Source organism: Fistularia commersonii, chromosome 30 (assembly GCF_037954325.1).
Source record: "Fistularia commersonii isolate RoL2024-O1a breed Wild chromosome 30, RoL_Fcom_v1.0, whole genome shotgun sequence".
Lineage (NCBI taxonomy): Eukaryota > Metazoa > Chordata > Actinopteri > Syngnathiformes > Fistulariidae > Fistularia > Fistularia commersonii.
The window spans coordinates 8,998,519-9,016,856 of NC_141313.1; the positions used below are offsets into that span (position 1 = coordinate 8,998,519).

At 40.8% G+C, this 18,338-nt stretch overlaps 1 protein-coding gene across 4 annotated transcripts; it reads left to right on the forward strand.

The window, feature by feature from the left end:
- The first annotated feature begins 2,182 nt into the window (after nucleotides 1-2,182).
- Nucleotides 2,183-17,937, forward strand: lypla2 (lysophospholipase 2). 4 transcript variants are annotated; one of them, XM_086178353.1, is made up of 10 exons: nucleotides 2,183-2,233; nucleotides 7,183-7,276; nucleotides 9,942-9,973; nucleotides 11,532-11,597; nucleotides 11,836-11,883; nucleotides 12,043-12,113; nucleotides 14,523-14,596; nucleotides 14,688-14,789; nucleotides 15,288-15,452; nucleotides 16,082-17,937. In XM_086178353.1, exons 2-10 carry the CDS (start codon nucleotides 7,199-7,201, stop codon nucleotides 16,130-16,132), a joined length of 687 nt encoding a protein of 228 aa, XP_086034479.1. In that variant the 5' UTR covers nucleotides 2,183-2,233; nucleotides 7,183-7,198; the 3' UTR covers nucleotides 16,133-17,937. The 4 variants fall into 4 exon arrangements, with proteins under 4 accessions (XP_086034479.1, XP_086034482.1, XP_086034481.1 ...); XM_086178356.1 differs by lacking the exon at nucleotides 2,183-2,233 and adding an exon at nucleotides 2,444-2,464; XM_086178355.1 differs by lacking the exon at nucleotides 2,183-2,233 and adding an exon at nucleotides 2,815-2,924.
- Nucleotides 17,938-18,338: the final 401 nt, after the last annotated feature.

Below are 18,338 nucleotides of genomic sequence, written 5' to 3' on the forward strand. Positions count from 1 at the left end.
TAGGTAAGACTTCCATTAGAAGGGTTATAATCTTGCTCATGCATGTTTGCAGATCAATTTAGAGAAGATCGAGATAACCCCTTGTTGGAACCAAGGAAATTGCATGAAATCATCACATTTTTAACACAATGACAAATAAATCCTGTTGATAAGGATTAACAGGCTTGAAAAACATGTGAATTTTTTTTATTTTTATTTATTTCCTTATTTGTTTACTTCAGATCAGTATCAGAAGTGGTGAGAATGTGCATTCAGAACAGTATTCGAACTGTACAAAAGAGCCTTCGCATTGACTGATCTGGTCCAAAATCCCGTTTTTTGTTTGTGTGTCCTAGTCTAAAGTAATTTAAAAGACTATTTTTTAATTAAGTTATAGCACTGCCCACCTGGGTGAGAGTTAACGCCTGACATTTTCACATGAACACAAGATTGTCTTGAACTATCTGCACATAGACAGTTCTTTTCAGAGTTCAGGAGGCTCTTGGCCATCATCTTTTGGCTGATGATATCTTTTTCTTCTTCTTTTCCTTTCGGCTTTTCCCTTCAGGGGTCGCCACAGCGAATCAACCCTCTCCATCTAACCCTATTCTCTGTATCCATGCTGATTATATGATAAATGCAAAATGCAATTTGTGGTAGAATTGCTCCAAGTTCTTGCACTGCAGTAGCAGCAGAGGGACTGTCGCACACTCCGTGTGTGTGTGTGTGTGTGTGTGTGTGTGTGTATGGGTCTGTTCAGAAATGCTTGCAGTGCTGCTTCTTGCTGTCTGTGTCAGTAATGCAGTATGAGCTCATGCTAAATGCGTCACACTATGGATGCATTTACGAGAAGAATGAACGACCATAGGTTTGGAGATATAGGTGTTTTTTTGACATCACTTCTACAATATTTTTTAATGGCTGCAGTGAATCAATTTCACTTTTAAGATTCATATAAATGGCCACTGGGAAAAATTCAGGATCCTAACCCACTTTCAATTGAACAATGGCTTCATTATTTTGATCTAAGTTCATATTTTCTTGGGTCAATGGAAATCTAATTTTAAAATGAGAGGAGAAATTAACATAATATGCAGCATCATATGTGTCACATGTCCGACCGCTTAAGAGCTAACTGTGATGTTAAAACTCGAAGTCTTTAAAAGCAGTTAGGATACATGGAGTAATCAGGAGTTCAGCATTTGTAATAGGAAATCTTTCATATTTGTCAATGCGTTGTTGTAGTTTTAATAGGCAGAAGATGTATTAACTTATACATAAATTAATATTATACATATATATTCATTCAAACGGTTGAAAGCCTACTTTAGTCACCATATCCTCGACTACAGGACCAGCAGAATAGACAATAAATGAATGTATGAATGATTTTGATTGCATTGTGTCCTACTCCTATTTCACTTTGATTGTACAGCATTTTGATGGAAAATACTTTGTAAGAACTTGTATTATATTGTTGTTATTATTAGTTATTCTGTTGTGATCACGACAGCTATGCCCACGCCAAAAACAAGTCATTACTACTAACTAAGTGTATGTTTGCATGTACAGTATGAGGGATGGGGCTCAAATTATGGAATAGTTTTCACACAAGTTCTCACTTTGAAAATGGAGTACATCATAATATGTTTATATATATATATTTGTGTGTATATATATCAAATTTATATATATATATATATATGTATATATATATATATATATAAATTTGAATTGAAACTTGTCTTTATAAAGTAACCATGTAGAATATGACAATTTTTTATCAGCATAACATTGAACAATATTGAACATTTTGCCTCTTTTCCGCAAAGTGTTATAGTGTTGACATTTAGGTCAGTCTTCTGTTCGGGGAAGGTTACAGTTAGATATGATACAGTATGCCTTGGGTTTTATCGATTATAGATCAACGCAAATCGTGATTTAAAGATGATCAGTCGGATCGCGTCTATAAAGGATTTCAGCATAATCGATGACAGACATCTCTCAAAATAATAGAAATGTATAATTCTCACTTCTGTTACACAATAAAGTGCCAGGGTGTGTTTTTGTATTATTCTGTGAAGGATTAAGAGGAAACAATACATAAATCAGCTCTTTACAGAGTCACGTATTCTTGGAGCGGTAGTGGGCGTGGTGATGCCATGACGTCAGTGGTCGTGGCCCCGCCCCCTACAATTGTATGGTACGGACAGTAGCGGAAGTTCCGCTCCGTTATCAACTGGGACAACAAGCGGTGAGTGTATCAGTCTGTATTAGCCTGCGGGCCGCGGTTGGTGAGATTAACCAGTTTACCGCGGTCCTAAGTGATTTATTGCGTGTGGTGGGATTTTGGTGTTAAGGTTCGGCCTTAAAAGAACCCTTGTATGACGTGTAAATTAGAATGATAACGTTTGGTGGAGACAGGCGACGTTAGAGTAACGCAAGAAGAGCGTATCGGTGTTTGGAATTGAAGCTAGCAACACAGGTGACTACAATCCTGATGATTGTCTAGATGCGGGTGTGCGCGCTCCCCTGTGCGCGTCTGGCCGGATGTTTGTTTGTACGCGTGTGTGTGTGTGCGTGTGCGTGCGCGTGCTCGCGGCAGGATAAATCGGGATTAATCCTGGCCGCGACGGCTGTTAAAGCAGTCGGATCGTGGTGTATCGGCCAGTACTGGTTTTGCATCACGGATGCCAACACAAGCAGTGAAGATGAACGGGAGGTCGGTTACTAAAGCTAATACTAAGCCATTCATCGTGCTCCTTCGTGACGCTCCCCAACCTCTCACTTCCTCTCCCACATTCAAACGCGACCCGTTCGCCCGATAGAAGCTCCCTTTTCAGGTCAGCTATTCGGTGCACGGTGCTCAGATTGCGGCACCCTTACACTTGCTAGCATGCTAGCGGTGAACTTCCATCAGTGGACAGCAGCAGGCAAAGAGCAAGGTTAGCCGCTGGTGTATTGTGTGTTTGTGTGTGGGAGAGGAGGAGGAGGAGGAAGAAGAAAGGGTGGGGGGTGCCTGTCACTCAGTGCCGCATATTATCCTGTTGTTTGCCAGCCACCCGTGGCCATTGAGCAGGGAGCTGTCTGCAGTGCCCGCACACGCAGACCCTGTTTTTGTGTTTGACGTTCATGTAATTGGAGTCATGCAGGATGGAGACTCGTGATTTACTTTAAATTTGGCTGCAACACAGACGGAATTTTGCTTTGAACCGGCCAAAACTAACCTCTTCTTCTTTTTAGACACAAACCAAACGATTCTAAGCAATTTCATGTTGGTAAAAGTAAAAAAAAGCACAACACTTTATTATCATGTTTAAATGAGACTTAATACTAAAGATGCTTTGACAGCCTTCGTTCATGAGCCAAATGCAAATAGGCTGTTCCCATATCTACAGAGCTGGGCTGATGGTTCAAAACCCACAATGATGCTATACTAGACAAAATTTAATTTAACTGGACGGAATGGCGGTAGCTCATTCATTAACTCAATCATTTATTTTCGACAAAGCTTATTCTGCACCCAGGGTCGCAAGAACTTATCCCATCCAAACACCATACAGACATACAACCACTCAGTCTCCCATTCACAGATCATATAGAGCCAAAAGACATTCACTCTCCCATTCACAAGTCTTAAAATCATTCAACCATGCGACCATTCACACATCTGGCCAATTTAGGGTCTCATATGAACCTCCTGTATGGACATGGACTGTGGTAGGAAACTGGATGTAAACCCATGCAGCCATGGGGAGAAAATGCAAAATTGTTTAACATGCTTGCGAAATTACTCAAAATATATGCCTGTTGTTGATCTTTAAAAGGAAAATATTATTAATTTTTTTCATTAGCTGATATGCTCCATGAACCTATCTGTCTTGTTGGTCTAGATATTATTGCCATTGTATCACCATCATCTGCAAAACAGGTTACAACTAATAATCAGTATTTACGGATAATCTCATCTCCTCTGCCATTTGCTGCTAAAGTTTCAATTCAAAGCATAACTCAAAATGCTTGTTCCTCAGTAGTAACAGAAACAGCAGTTAAGGTATTTGACACCAGTAGAAGCTCGGGTTTATTCTAATTCCCTTTGCAGTGGAGACTGTAACTCGGCTAGTTGTATTACACACAGATCTTTTATGAAGACCTCACTGCAGGCAAGATGTGCCTTCACCATGGGCTTGTGCGCCGCTGTTTCATGAAAGCCTCACATCAAGTGATAGACTGCAAATCAGATTGCCAAACTGTGGGAAGCCCTGTATTAAGTTGTTTTTAGAGAGCCAATCTGGGCTGGACTGCATGCTTTTCCAAAGCTTAACTCTATTTTTAACCAGCATCCTCCTCCAGAGGTGTAGAGTGAGCCATTGTTTCTTGGAGCACACATTGGATACCTGCACTTGTTTTCATGCCGGCACTCGGTTTGTTCCATGTGAGTCTGATGAATTATATCAGGTAGGAAAGGGGTTATAAAAATGATCAACCACCCCCTGTGCTTGTGCTCTTACTTTTTTAAAAAATTTTTTTATTTCAGAGCATGTCCCAGTTCTTAGAGCAGATTTTTCCAAAGGTAATTTACTTGAGAACACAACTTTGTCTTCTTTTATCGGTAAAACAATTTGAATATCAATGATAATGAATACACCAAACGGGCTATGTCTAAGCTCTCTGGTGGTGTCGGTTTAAGAGCCAGAAAAATATTCATACATAAAATATTGAATCCCTTTGTTGCGTCCACGTCCCAACAGGCACCCAAGTCCGATATACAGTTAAATGTAGGCATTGTGTAATGCCCATGATTTAGTTAGCACAATAAATGCAGCTAACATAGATATTGTGTTGTTCTTAAGTTGTTTTATTTGCCAATATGTAATATCTTCCTATTATTCAAATGTTACTGTCCACACTGATTTAATTGTATTTGATGCTGGATTTTGGCATAAAACTGATTTCCTGTTCTTCTGTCTTAGTGTTTTGTCCCATCCTCTGGACTGAGAGGCACTATTCCCTTGAGTTTAACAGTTACTACATATTTATTAGAGGTCATATTTCAGGGCTACCACAAACTTCTTTTGTTTTAACTCCCACCCACTTCCTTGTATTTTAGCTGTGAATTTGACCCGCCGGGTGATAATTTGTCACCGGCCAGAGTGCAAACCCACAAACCCCAGACTGCAGTAAGTGAGCTGCTCGTTCATAACAGCAGTGGAATTTTTTTACACCCATCAGGCATAATTTCGCACAATGTTTACACATTAACCTTTGTATTGCAGACGTTTCCCCATCCCCTCAACCACTTATTTGCATGTCAGAATGCCGCCTGACCCTCATATCCAATCATTTTCTACACAGTCACATAGACAAAGGGCATACGGGTTTTACTGCGGGCCTTTACTGTAAAATAACATGATCTCATGGTGCTATCTGTGACTGACTCACTCTGTGCACCAGAGTGGATGTGTGTAGACGATTTACAGAACACACCAGAGGCAGAGAAGGAGGTCCATTTAGTTAATGAGTCTGGTTCCTTCTACACACACAGCCACGTGAACTGTGACGTGTCTGTGTTTGAAAACGGTATGTCTAGCTCTGTTTTTGCCTTCAGGTGGATGAAAGGCTGTGCTGATAACCAGTTGGAATTGTAACTGTCAGAGAGTGATGCTCTTTGTCACAGCACACGACTGATTCTGTCATAGGCTCTTCTTTGTTTGTGATATCGCCAAAGTGATCTGCTAAGTTATCCAAAATGGGATTCACAGTTACCCATGATATACTGTGATGCTCCAGAAAGTACACAGTTATTCTGTGTCTTCATCAAGCATAAAGCCATATTTGGATTTTTTTTTTGTCACACTAGAGTGACGGATCAATGATTGGTTTGCCATTTTTAAAATGATCGCTGTCAGACAATGGATGCACACAAGGGCCTCATTTATAAAAACTGCCCTAACAGTGCTCTGACATCACTATTAGAAATGCAGCTGTGTGGAATGTTAGCACTATGATTGTAGTATTCGCAAGTATTATTGCATTATTGTTTAACTGTGTTGCAAATTTTAGATTTTATCCATAAATCCCCAATAGTAATGTTGCCAAAGTGTCCAGTCTGATTGTTCATTTTGTTCTCTAAATGTCTTTCTGTAATTCAGCCTCTCTCGTTGCACTACCATTGATACTTAAAAACAAACAAAAACATGTTTGAAATACATCAAATCGTATGAATTTCTGGTAAGTGACTAAGAGAGAAATGCCCTGTATTAGCTGCAAGTTCCTCATTCCTTGCTCGGTCTGAGTTTTGTTTGGTGTCCCCCCCCCCCCCCCATTCTGTTTGTCTAATAATCCACGGAGACTATACGTGGTTGTAAATGCTGATCGGAGTCCTCGAGTGATGTAAACCACAACAGTAAATCCCGACGCAGATTTTATTTTGTGACAGTAATGAAAGGATATTTCTAACACAGATTTCTTGAGAATCTGACGTGTCATCAGATGGCTCATCCCTAAAGCCTAAGCATAATGAGGGGCCTTGCAAACATTAATACTCCAGGACTTGTGTTTGCAATGGGCCTCAGTGTAGCCTTAGAGGCAAAGCCCGGGGAATGAGATTCCACGTCACTCCACTTGCTGCAGCCTTGAAGCTTTCCACTGCAGCATTTGACAGTAAGGATGGCCACTCGGGCGAGCAAGAATGAGAAAATGTAAATGAACTCCCTTCTTGTCTGTTGTTTGTAAAATGAAGTGTCACAGTGGAGGATTTAGGGACATAATAGTGACTAAATGAAATGAACTCTTAACTTCCCCAATGGAATCGACGCTCCATTTTGTTTCACAGTTTACTTGCAGTACAGATCTAAGAAACCACAGAAATATCTTCGTCAATTGAATGTGATGTGATCCAGTGACTCCAGGGATCCGTGCTGATGTATTAAAAGCAGCTTTGACTGGTAAATAATTTGCAGAACACAATGTCTCTTTTGTTTCATGAAAACATTAACAGTTGAATTCACCGAATATCATTTTCTCAGCTCACCTCTCCATAACTACTGGAGTCAAATACTGGGGGTCACATCTGTTGTATGAATAGTGTCACCAAATGATCCTGAAGATTACGTGCAGGAGCATGAACTCAGTAACTCTTGTCCTCGCTGACATCTTCAGTATCTTTGAATTGACCTCTGCTTCTCCTGTCCTGTCCCTCAGCACCTCTCAACAGTGTATGTGTGGCAACAACATGTCTCTGCCGCTGCTTGAAAAGGCTGTGATCGTGTCTGGGAGAGAGAAGGAGACAGCTGTGGTGAGTGAAAAACTAAAAACCTGATGCCCTATTTTTCTTTTCCAATGTCTCTAATGTAGCCCCATGTAGTATGAGCATCTTGGCATCAACTGAGGGAGGATAGGGTGTTTTCAAATGGGCACATGGCTTTCCTGCGAGAACTGTGGACCTTCTTTTTGCTGCATTAAATTAGATCATCTGCACCGTCATTTGTCATCCACCTCCCTGGTTCTTTCGAGTGCAATCGCTCTCTCACAGGAGCTGTTCTTCGCCGAGACAGTTTTCATTTGTCCAGCGCCCATTGATGTTTTAAGCATTCGTCTCTGAATATATCTCTTTGCCCAGTTTGAGCTGATGCAAGCTTTGAAAATAATTAGGACAGTCCTAATAAAAATTTTATGGCCCTTAGTTTTTTAGTGTTGCCTTAAATGTGAAATAAATATGTCGGACCCTTTAAAGCAGAGCCTGCAGACTATTTAATCTGACTGCTTATTGCAGGCCACTTCATTTAAACACTGATGGACCTGATGAGCCTTATTTAGTGATATGGTGGAAAGTTTCAATGGAGATTGAGATGGGAAGCTCAAGAGAGGCGATACTGTACTCAGATCGAGTCGCTGAAACTGAAGAAACATGGCTCTTCATCTCTGGCTCAAAGTCAACATTTACACCTCATAAACTAAAACTCCAGATTGGCTTGAGGAGACACAAACACCAGTCAGTCATCGTTAGGTCACAGAGTGGCAGTCAGGAATGAATCAATTTAATTTAGGTTATTGATCACCCATTCAGTCATTCACTATCCATACCGCCTATCATACACTCGGGGTCACGGGGGGGAGGGGGGGCTGGAGGCGATCCCAGATGTCATTTGGGTGAGAGGTTTGGTTCACTTTGGATTGGTTGCCAGTCAATCACAGGGCCACATCAAAGATGCACAACTATTCACTCTCATTCACTTGTCTGAGCAATTTAGGTCTCCAATGAACTTCCTGAATGTTTTTGTACTGAGGGAGGAAAGCGGAGAAACCAAAAGAAAACGCAGACACGGGGAGGGCATGCCAACTCCACACAGAACGGCCTCCTGTGAGAATTAAACCAGGGATATTTTTCCCTTTGTAATTAGAGGATTGATTTAAAATCTGGCCTTTGGCTTGGAAGAAAAATACTTAGTCTATGGGGAGTGAATGAAAAATAAGCCATTAGTTTCTTTTCATTTGTTCTTATTAAAACATGAGACTTGTATCAAGTTTAATGGTGAGTTGACCCCTCTGGGGCCCTTCTCGAACGCAGGGTAAATATAATGGCTGCAGTCTTTAGGAACCAGTTTGATTTTTGCAAGATAAGTCAAAATTTCTCTCCGCTATAAAGTTTCTTCAAAATGGATCTGTGAGGTTAATCTAGAAAAGCGTCTTAAACAGCGACTTGCAGCTGATTGGTAAAAGAATGTGATACAGTGAACAAAATGTGTCCACCTCTGCAAAAAATGGCATTATAAAGCAGACCAAATTAAAATAATTTTACAACTGGTGATAAAGCTGTTCTCATTAGACACCCCTGCAATGCTAACCTCCACACTCACTTGCTCTTTTCTGTGTGTTACATCATTGTGCAGGTAACCACTGAATGTCAAATGGAAACATGACGGACCCTTGACAGATCATGAAAGGCATATAATCTGCTGACAGGGAAATAGGTCCAAATGCAGTATAAAAGGTTTAAAGATATAATTCAAATTAGTATTTTGACTACGTTAAAATCTCAAAATAATCAGCCCGATGTCCTGCACTCAGTAGCAAGGGGTGCTGGAGCCAATCAAAGCTGGCATTTGGCGAGAGGCTAGGCTCACCCTGGACCAGTGGGCTGTCAATCACAGGGCCCTCATCAGAGACATACAACCTTTCACGCTCTCGCTTGCGCATACAGACGATTTCACGTCTTTGGTTAGCTGACTTTATGTTGTCGGTCAGTGGGAGGTGGCTGGAGAACCCGGAGAGAACCAACACAACCTGGAACGTTCCTGCTGTGAGATACAGTGCTAACCACTGTGTCACCATGCCAGCATCCATTATTAAATGCATTTAAAGATTGTCTTCCGTTTTAAAGGTTTAGAGAAGGGAGTTATTATATTCTCACCTGATGGATTTATCAAGCTGCGGCAAAGTGCAGCACCGGGATTTGTCAAACTCTCGGATGATGGCATGCCGGCAGCGGTTTCAGCTCTGACCCTCCTCTCCAGCTTCACACCGAACATACGGAAGGTCCTGTGATCTGCAAGCTCCTTTAAAAAGGATGATCATAGTGTCTCTGCACGGATGAGTGTATGACCAGAATGGCTCAGATAGTTTGGCAAGATCTGCGGATTGGCTGATATATATTTGATTTCTTGTCTTTCCACACATGTGGTCATCTAGCGCGAGTACATTTTGTGCAGGGGAACCGCTCAGTGTGACAAATTGGTGCGTAGTTAGATGTTTGGAACATACTGTGCTTCTCTCAGGGAGATCACAAGTTCCCTCTCGTCAGTAATTAGTGACTGATGTGAGGAACACCTTAATGCCTTTTTGTCTGAATATGAAGGCAAATATTTGGAATAATTTTTGGATGAACTGCGGAGAAAACGGCCAGTGTTAAATGTCAGTGAAATGCTTAACTGCCTCTTTTTTTGTGTTTTTTTTTGTTACAGTTGATCTTCCTCCATGGTTTAGGAGACCAAGGGTGAGTTTCCTTCTCATCTCCACGCTCAAGAAGAACATTGGCACATTAAAGCTTCTTTAACACTCAATGTTCAGTGTTAAAAAACAAATTATCTGTGCTGTGACATCATCCTGGTTTGCGTAGCGCGCGCGCACACACACACACATACACACGCACACTCACACACACACACACAGACACACACTTAAACAACACGGGTTCAGTGTCTAAACTTCATATTTGTCGAACACTTACACTATTGTGCTAAGCATTTAACAAGGATACAAGGATCCGTACTCTTCTCTATCTGTTCTCAGGTCAGATTAAGGTAAACTTATTTCTGCAATATTTAATTTTAATTTAATCAACTTTGAGGTCTGCCAACAGAAAACAATGATTGGTTTGTGTTTTGTTTGCAGTAAACTCCATATTGATCTATGGAAACTGTGCCAGAGCATTGTTTTATTGCTATAAATGGGTTATTTTAACCTTATGTATCCAAAACACCCTGCTAGTTTTCTGTATCTCAAGTAAGTACCATATCTTTGTCTGTGAAAAACGAAGAGACTTACTTATAGCCCTTCAGACCCTCCTCTCCATTCTGGGAAAGATCCATGAAGTTGTTCAGACATAGAATGTACAACATGCCTAATTAACAGGCACTTGCATTTCTATTTCTGACATTTGCTGCTGATTGATTTGTGGGATTTGTTAGCCTCATTTGATTTAAAAGTTTCGAAGCTTAATTGTGTGCCATATCAAATGTACTTGTTTAAATAAAAACACATCCAGTTCAAGATGTACTAAGCATAAATAAAGTCATCCATCAGCGGCACTTAACCCAGCATGCTAAAAGTCACATAGCAAAGAGATATTATAAATCATTTTTCCACTTAAGTTTTTAATCCTGTTTTGAAAATCAAAGTCACATTAGCTCTCAACTAGCAGCAGGGCCATTTTCTCCATATGCATACACACACACACACAACCAAACCTAAAACAAAGCTTCATTGTGTTGCTGGAAAGACATGTTTACAAACCATATGTATCTAATTCAAGACGAGGGCCTTCAATTTCACTTTTGAGTTTCAGCCCAAGTCATGCTTTATTTAATGGCCACTTGCATGACAGCTTGTGTCTCTGTCTCAGAAGTTTTTTTTTGTAATTGTAAAATAGATCTGAGTGTTTCAATAATGTGCGTCACAGATTTATTTCAGAGATAAAACATGGGTCCAGACCTGCGGCCTGCTCACAACCACTGGTCTATTCAAACAGAGAATAGAGAAGTTCACCCATGTCATACACAAGAACCGATGACAGTCTGACATACGGCACGTCTACATGTTGCACCGAGATATTTCTCAGTTTATTGTGTAAATCTTCATGCATTGACGAGAGAGAACTGTGGTTTCATGTTGTCAATGTCTAACTGAATCAAACGTTTTGAGCCGACCCGACACGCTGCTGAGTATTTCATGAATTGCAATAAGCTGCATACATCAGGGGCTGGTCTTCTGCATATCAGTCATTCCACTGAAACTCGATTAGAAACAAAGACTTGCTTTCTGTTTTCTTTCAGGAATAGGTGGGCGGAAGCTCTGAAAGAATTGCAGCTGCCGTACGTCAAGATCATCTGCCCCCATGCGTGAGTCGTGGTTTGTTCTGTCTTTCCTCTTACACATTTTGCATGCACACCCGATATAACTGCATGAAAATCTTATTTCGTCCGTCTGGCAAAAGGCAAAGGCCCTTGGAACCAAAAGTTTATCCATCTTCCCATTTGTCAGGGCGAATATTGTTATCATAAACCAACGTGTGTGTGCGTGTGTCCGTGCGTGCGCGTGTGTGGTCCGTTATAATTATCCCTCTGTCCCTGCCCACAGGTCCACCATTCCTGTCACTATCAACATGAAGATGAACACGCCTGCTTGGTGAGTTGGCGTGCAGAAGGAAGAGGCAGCGTCTCAACTCTACACTGGCTGCTGTAGTTCCCCTCCCATAAACCACACTTGGCAGCCATGTGGCTATTGACATAACTGCAGTTGTATTTCTCTATCTGCTTAAGCACTGGCCTTTGTGTGTGTGTGCAGGTTCGACCAGATGGGCCTGACCCCCGAGGCCCCTGAGGATGTACCCGGCATCAAGAAGGCCGCGGAAGACAGTGAGTGGAAGAATCCTGTGTATTATCGGAACAACATTTCAGTGAGACCTGTGGCAGAGCTGCCGTCGTGTTGTTGTGGGGAAATCTTTAGTTCGTAAAGGCCAGATGGCTCACGAAATTAAGACTACCTAGGTTTTCCCCTCGCTTGCGTTTAGTGAGTGGAGATGATTTAAAGGCAGGTCATTTCACAATATACATATCACACTCCCTGTCTTTCGAAGGTTGATCATTTGATTATCAGATGAAGGAAAAAGGCGAATGCAGACAAACAATGTCTGTCCGCATTCGTGTTTAAAGGGTAATACACAGACTCGCAAATTCTCAAGCCCCTCATGCTTGACGCACTTTGTTGTACTTTTATGTCGTACCCCATGTTGCTTTTTCACAACGAATGAAATGCAGAGGCTCATGGGAGATCCCTCCCCTTCTCTGATCAATATATCACGGTCAGCACGGGCCACGATCCTGCTGCCTGTCCAGTAAATATAACCAGTGTGTGTGTGTGTGTGTGTGTGCGTGTGCGTGTGCGTGTGCGTGCATGTGTGCGTGCGTGTGTGTGTGCATGTGCGCACGCGCTCCACTGAGCCCACTCTCTTTATCTCCTGCACCAGCCTGGGATCATTTTCAGATATTGCCGTTTCCACCCACCCCTCCTGATGTTTTTTGTGTTGTTGATTGAGAAAGTCTAATGGGTTATTAAATACCATGGCATCACGAGGGAAGAAAGGAGAGCCTGTTTTGAGAGCGTACAGGTCGATTAGACGTTAAGTCGGTGGCTGACATTTCTTTGAGTGCTCCGACTTTTAAGAACTGGCGCATTTTCATTCAGTTTCTGTTTGACTGCACCATTAGCCTGTTTCATCTGTGCCTAGTCCCCTTCAGTATGAAGACATTAACCTTCTCACTTTTCTTTTCTAATTCAATTTTTGGAGACCATTACTCCTTTCTGTAAATGTTCTCTTTGGGAGATTATAAACCTAGTAAGAAGCAAAAATTTTAGTAATGCAGCCCAGCAGGAGTTCATTTTGCTCTTTCATAGATGGTCAGTAACCTTCTCCGGGTGTTTGCAGTAGTCCAAGACAGCTCTTTGTACAGGGTGTACAACTGCTATTACACCGTATTGTATATTCATGAACATGCTGCAGAGGGGAATGTTATGTTTCTGTCCCATCCAGTTACCCTTATCTATACTATAATCCCATCTCTTAACCCCAGGCTCCTTGTGTGGTTCCTCTGGAGCAGAGGTGTCATATTAGATTATTTTATTCTATTTTTTTAACCAAGCCACATCAGCCATCAAAAGGGCCGCAAGGAGTTTAAGACCATATATATATATATATATATATATATATATAGTAATAAATCCCCTTGCTTTTTATTGACATAATTATTTCATTGATTAATCAATTGAAGCTTTGACAACGGAACTGAATGAAATATAATGGCAGAACATAATCGACAAATATACATTTATACATTCGATAATAATGATAATTGGAAACCTTGGGTGGCATGTTACGTATGGAAAATAACTCTGCATTCAATTATATCATGTAAATCATATTGATTTGGGCCACATGTAATTAGGTGGGTTGTGGGGTATGGATACAGCCAGCTCGCCACATGTGCTCTGGACCTAACTGGAACTTGTCAAATATTATCAGATCCCAGCGGTTTACAGAGCTTGGAAGGATAATTCAGCTCTGCATTGCCCCCCAGTGGTCAAATTTCAAAACACCTCTGATTGCTTCATGGCGGGGGCAGGTCGGGCAGTCAGTTTAGCTGTGTTATAGACAAGTTTTACATCGTTTTCATTTGCGATATCATATGAATTGCAACAGATGTCAAATCTATAGAAGTCCTGGGTGTGCCCTCTTTGGTAACCTATGAGCACGTTTGTCAGCGCCCCTCAGAACTTCTGGATCTGTCGCCTCTTCTGCCTGTCACACAGGACAGACTGTGAGCAGTGGATCTTGCTGACTCTTTGAAATGAACCAGAAAGGATATTCCTTTTCGTTATAATTGGATTATCAATTTTCTCGGTTGCAGTGGATTTGTAAAATATGGTAAAAATTGCAGTGTCGCTATTGCCAAAACCCTTGAAATAAGTCCATCCAACACAATGTTGTCTTTCTGGTTCCAGGCATGTTTTTTATGTTCTCATTGGTTGAATTTGATTATTTCAGAATGGATTATTATTCCTTTATCGAAAATGTCAATAAACATCTTGGCTACATTAAAACACCCTGAGGCACAGGATTTACAGTGAGAACTCTTGTTCAGCGCCCCTTTTTTTCAACCTCAGACAGTTAAAACATCTATATCTGATAGATGTTTGTGTGTGTCAGTGTGATACTTGTCTGTTGCCTTTCCACCAAATAACCTAATGACCCCTCTGGATTTCTGCAGTCAGGGCCATAATCGAGCATGAAATTTCAAATGGGATCCCCTCAAACCGTATAATGCTGGGTGGCTTCTCTCAGGTAGGAATCCCCCCGTGCAACTTCACATGTATGGCAACAGTATTTCCTGAATACCTTAAACCACATTTCCTGGTATGTCTTCCACCCATAGGGTGGGGCCTTATCCCTGTACACTGGCTTGACCTGTCCGTATAAGCTGGCTGGTGTTTTGGCCCTCAGCTGCTGGCTACCGCTTCACAGAAATTTCCCAGAGGTGCAGTCCCCCATTTTGTTCCACTTAATTTTAAATGCTTAAAAGGCAATTTATTTCAAATGCTAAATGAACTGTGGAGACAAAACTCCATGCTGTCACTACACTACATGAGAGTGTAAAGGTTTGCCATATGGACGCATTTATTTAAGGAGTCCAAAAAGGCATACAGTCACATCTCAAAATTATGGTCAGAAATATGCTTTTTCTAGATATATATCTGATAAAAAGTCTTAAGTGTGTGGAATAGATGAGGTTATGAGAAAAAATATATATATTTGGATATAAGTTAGTTGGGGTATGTAAAACTGAGATGTGATATGTAGGTCCCTGTTAATCCTCCAGATTTGTAGTTTTCTTGTTCTGTTTTATAAAATAATTTTATTGCTAAAAAAGGCATAATTTGGCATCCGCCTACATCTTTTCATGTTCCCATGACATTCCTTCTTGTGATCGTGGTGAAAGGCTAGGGAAGTAAACTATCACCGTCCTCATCTGCAGGTCGTCCGAAAGGACCTCAAGATTTTTCAAGTCCATGGTGAAAACGACCCCATGATTCCCCTGCAATATGGTGTCATGACATGGGAGAAGCTCAAAACCATAGTCAACCCTCAGGACGTCACCTTGAAAATCATCTCGGGGCTTGGTCACATGTCCTGTCCTGAGGTACACTCCCACTAAAGCATCAAGATCAAGGTCGCCTTTTATTTAGCCTCGTTGGACTCCCAGAGATCAAAAATGTCCTTTTATTGAAGCTAAAAAAAATGAAAAAAGATACAAAGTTTTGCATACAGTAGACAGTGTGATAGAAACCTTTTAACACAAGTTAGATGTTCTCTTGTTCTCTACATTCAAGGTAAAGCAATAGTCAGAAACCAAAAGCATCATCACCCAACAAGCACTGTTCCCATTTGATTAATTATTTGATCCTGTGAAAATCCCTTTTATAAGTGCCGTTTTTTTACATTTTACAATAGTTTAAAAATGAGAATGAACACCATTTACGATATGTGGTATGAACCTGAATTATTTCATGGTGGCAATTCGTGGGACTCTCGATTCCACTCAAATTTGTGTGATTTTGAAAACAACTTCACATGAACTCCCAAAATAAGCAACATTTGCTTTGAGGCACATGAGTGCTGCTCATGCCGTTTTTGACCTTGTTACCCCACGAGCTGGATTAGTGGCAAGTAAATCATTACATCATCAAGGATAACTTATTAAGATGTATTAACACATCAGTAAATGTTCACATACTTACTTTGCTCCTCTTATATTTTTCTCTCTTGCAGGAGATGTCAGAGGTAAAGAAATATATTGAAAAGGAGATCCCTCGGATCTGACCTCACCTCGTTCCTTCAGTGACCCCCCTGTCCCCTTCCCCGAGACACTGACCTCTCAACCGTGATCTGCCATTCCCCCATAGGAAACAGCCATGAGCGCCCCCACACACACACATACATACATATTCACTCACACTTGCACAACACCAACAAGATCACGCGCACACAAGAATTTTAACCCACACTGCTACTCACTCCTCATGCGGTCCCAGCCCACAATGGTGATACTAAACTGAAATAGCGGGTGGCTTTCAAGTCTTAGCCACCAAAGGGAGAAACCCATTCACACGAAACATTCCCTTTTTGTTCATTTTAAATCAAAATTGACACCTCCATTCCATTGTGTCCCAAGTTTTACTCCACGTTTACCTCATTTTCGCAGCCATCGCCATCTCTGTTGTTTGCACGGCTCCCCCTCTAGCATCTCAATCTGTCAGACCTGATCTCTGTCTGTGACCATGCTAACCGTCTTAGCATAGTTAACATAGCACAGTGCCGGAATCTTGCTCAGGTGCAGCACCAACGCTTCGCTCCCACCGCCTTCCATCCCCCACCAGCACGCAGCCTGTCCCGATCTCGCATTTGATGGCTGCTTGAATATGGGAGCTCCCTGTCTGAAATACCACTGCGGGGCCAACATTTCTTTTTTCTTTTAATGACTGTAATGAAATTATACATCATGACATTAGAATAAGCATAAGATCTAAATTCAACTTAAAGACAACTTATCAACTTCTACAACCATATTGGGGTATTGATGGGGTATGGTAACTTTGATTTGTGACTCATTTATCAGAATAACTGGTTAACAAAAAAAAGTTTGGAAAATTTGACTCATTTGCATGACACGCACTATTTCAGCTGCCCCACTCCCCCCAAAAAAACAAACGCCATACACACTCACAGCTCCATCCTTGGACAACTTACTGTAACTCCCTGATATGCCTAAAAGGTCAGATGAAACCCCAACACTAATACTATTTACATCTTTAGAAAAAGAAAAAGACTATCCACTGGGATAGTGTTAGGATGCTGTTCCAGCACAACTGATGAGTGATTTTACAACTTAAAAAAAAAGATGAAGAAGATGAAGTAACCTTGAACAACTTGTGATTCTTGGACAAAGGAGTGTACCTCTGAGGAGTTTTGTGTGTGTGTGTGTGTGTGTGTGTGTGTGTGTGTGTGTGTGTGTGTGTGTGTGTGTGTGTGTGTGTGTGTGTGTGTGTGTGTGTGTGTAAAGATATATATATATATATAGATATATATTTATATATCTATATATATATCAGGTGTTCTGCGTTTTCATTTGTGAATGTTGATTTTGCTCTCCTCGTTCTTATTCTGTATTGCCATTCTCTAACCTGATTTTAGAAAAAGTGGCGGGGGAAAAGGAAAGATGTCTGCTTTGATTATTACTGACAAATCAATGAATGTTTCCCTGTGTTATATATGGTTTCCCGATCTTGCCTTGTGTTCTGCACTTCATAGCCCACTTTCCTTTTTCCCCCCTCCTTTTTAATACCCTCACTTTTAAAAAGTTGTATTATTCCAATATATGTATTGACAGCATTGCCCTGTCCTGTGTTTTCTCCTTGGTTGCATGTTGTAAGTTCTTTTTGCATACGTTTCTTTTTTTGTCTTTAACAGTTTGAGGTTTTTGTTGTGTTTTGTCACTTTTGTCATCTCATCCTTTTTGGCGTGTTTGTAATGATGAACGATCAGAAGACATGGTGAAGTGAGACTGATGATCCAGGTTTTGTCTCCATAACACCTGTATGTGGAATAAATGAAAAGGAGAAAAAGTAGACCAATTGAGTATCTTTATTTGATATGTCTGAGATGAATGTCATAAGATGCATAGCACAAATTTGAATGTGCAAAACACCCATATTACTTCAACTCACAATAGTTATGTCCCTCTTTCACAGGAAGACAAAAATTAATGTCTGCAGAGTATCGTCTTTATATAACTTGACTTAATTCATTCACAATTAATTGAATTATAATTGTCACAAAGTGCATTCGAATTCAATTTGGACTTTTAAAAGGTACCAAATGTGAGATATTAGTATTCAGAACCAGAAATCATTGTCAGTATAAAACTGCTGATTAAATTTTGCCCCTGTACTATTTTCACTTATTTCTCTCAAATACAAATTCATAAAACATACAATATTCAAATGACATGAGGTGTGTAAAAATAGGT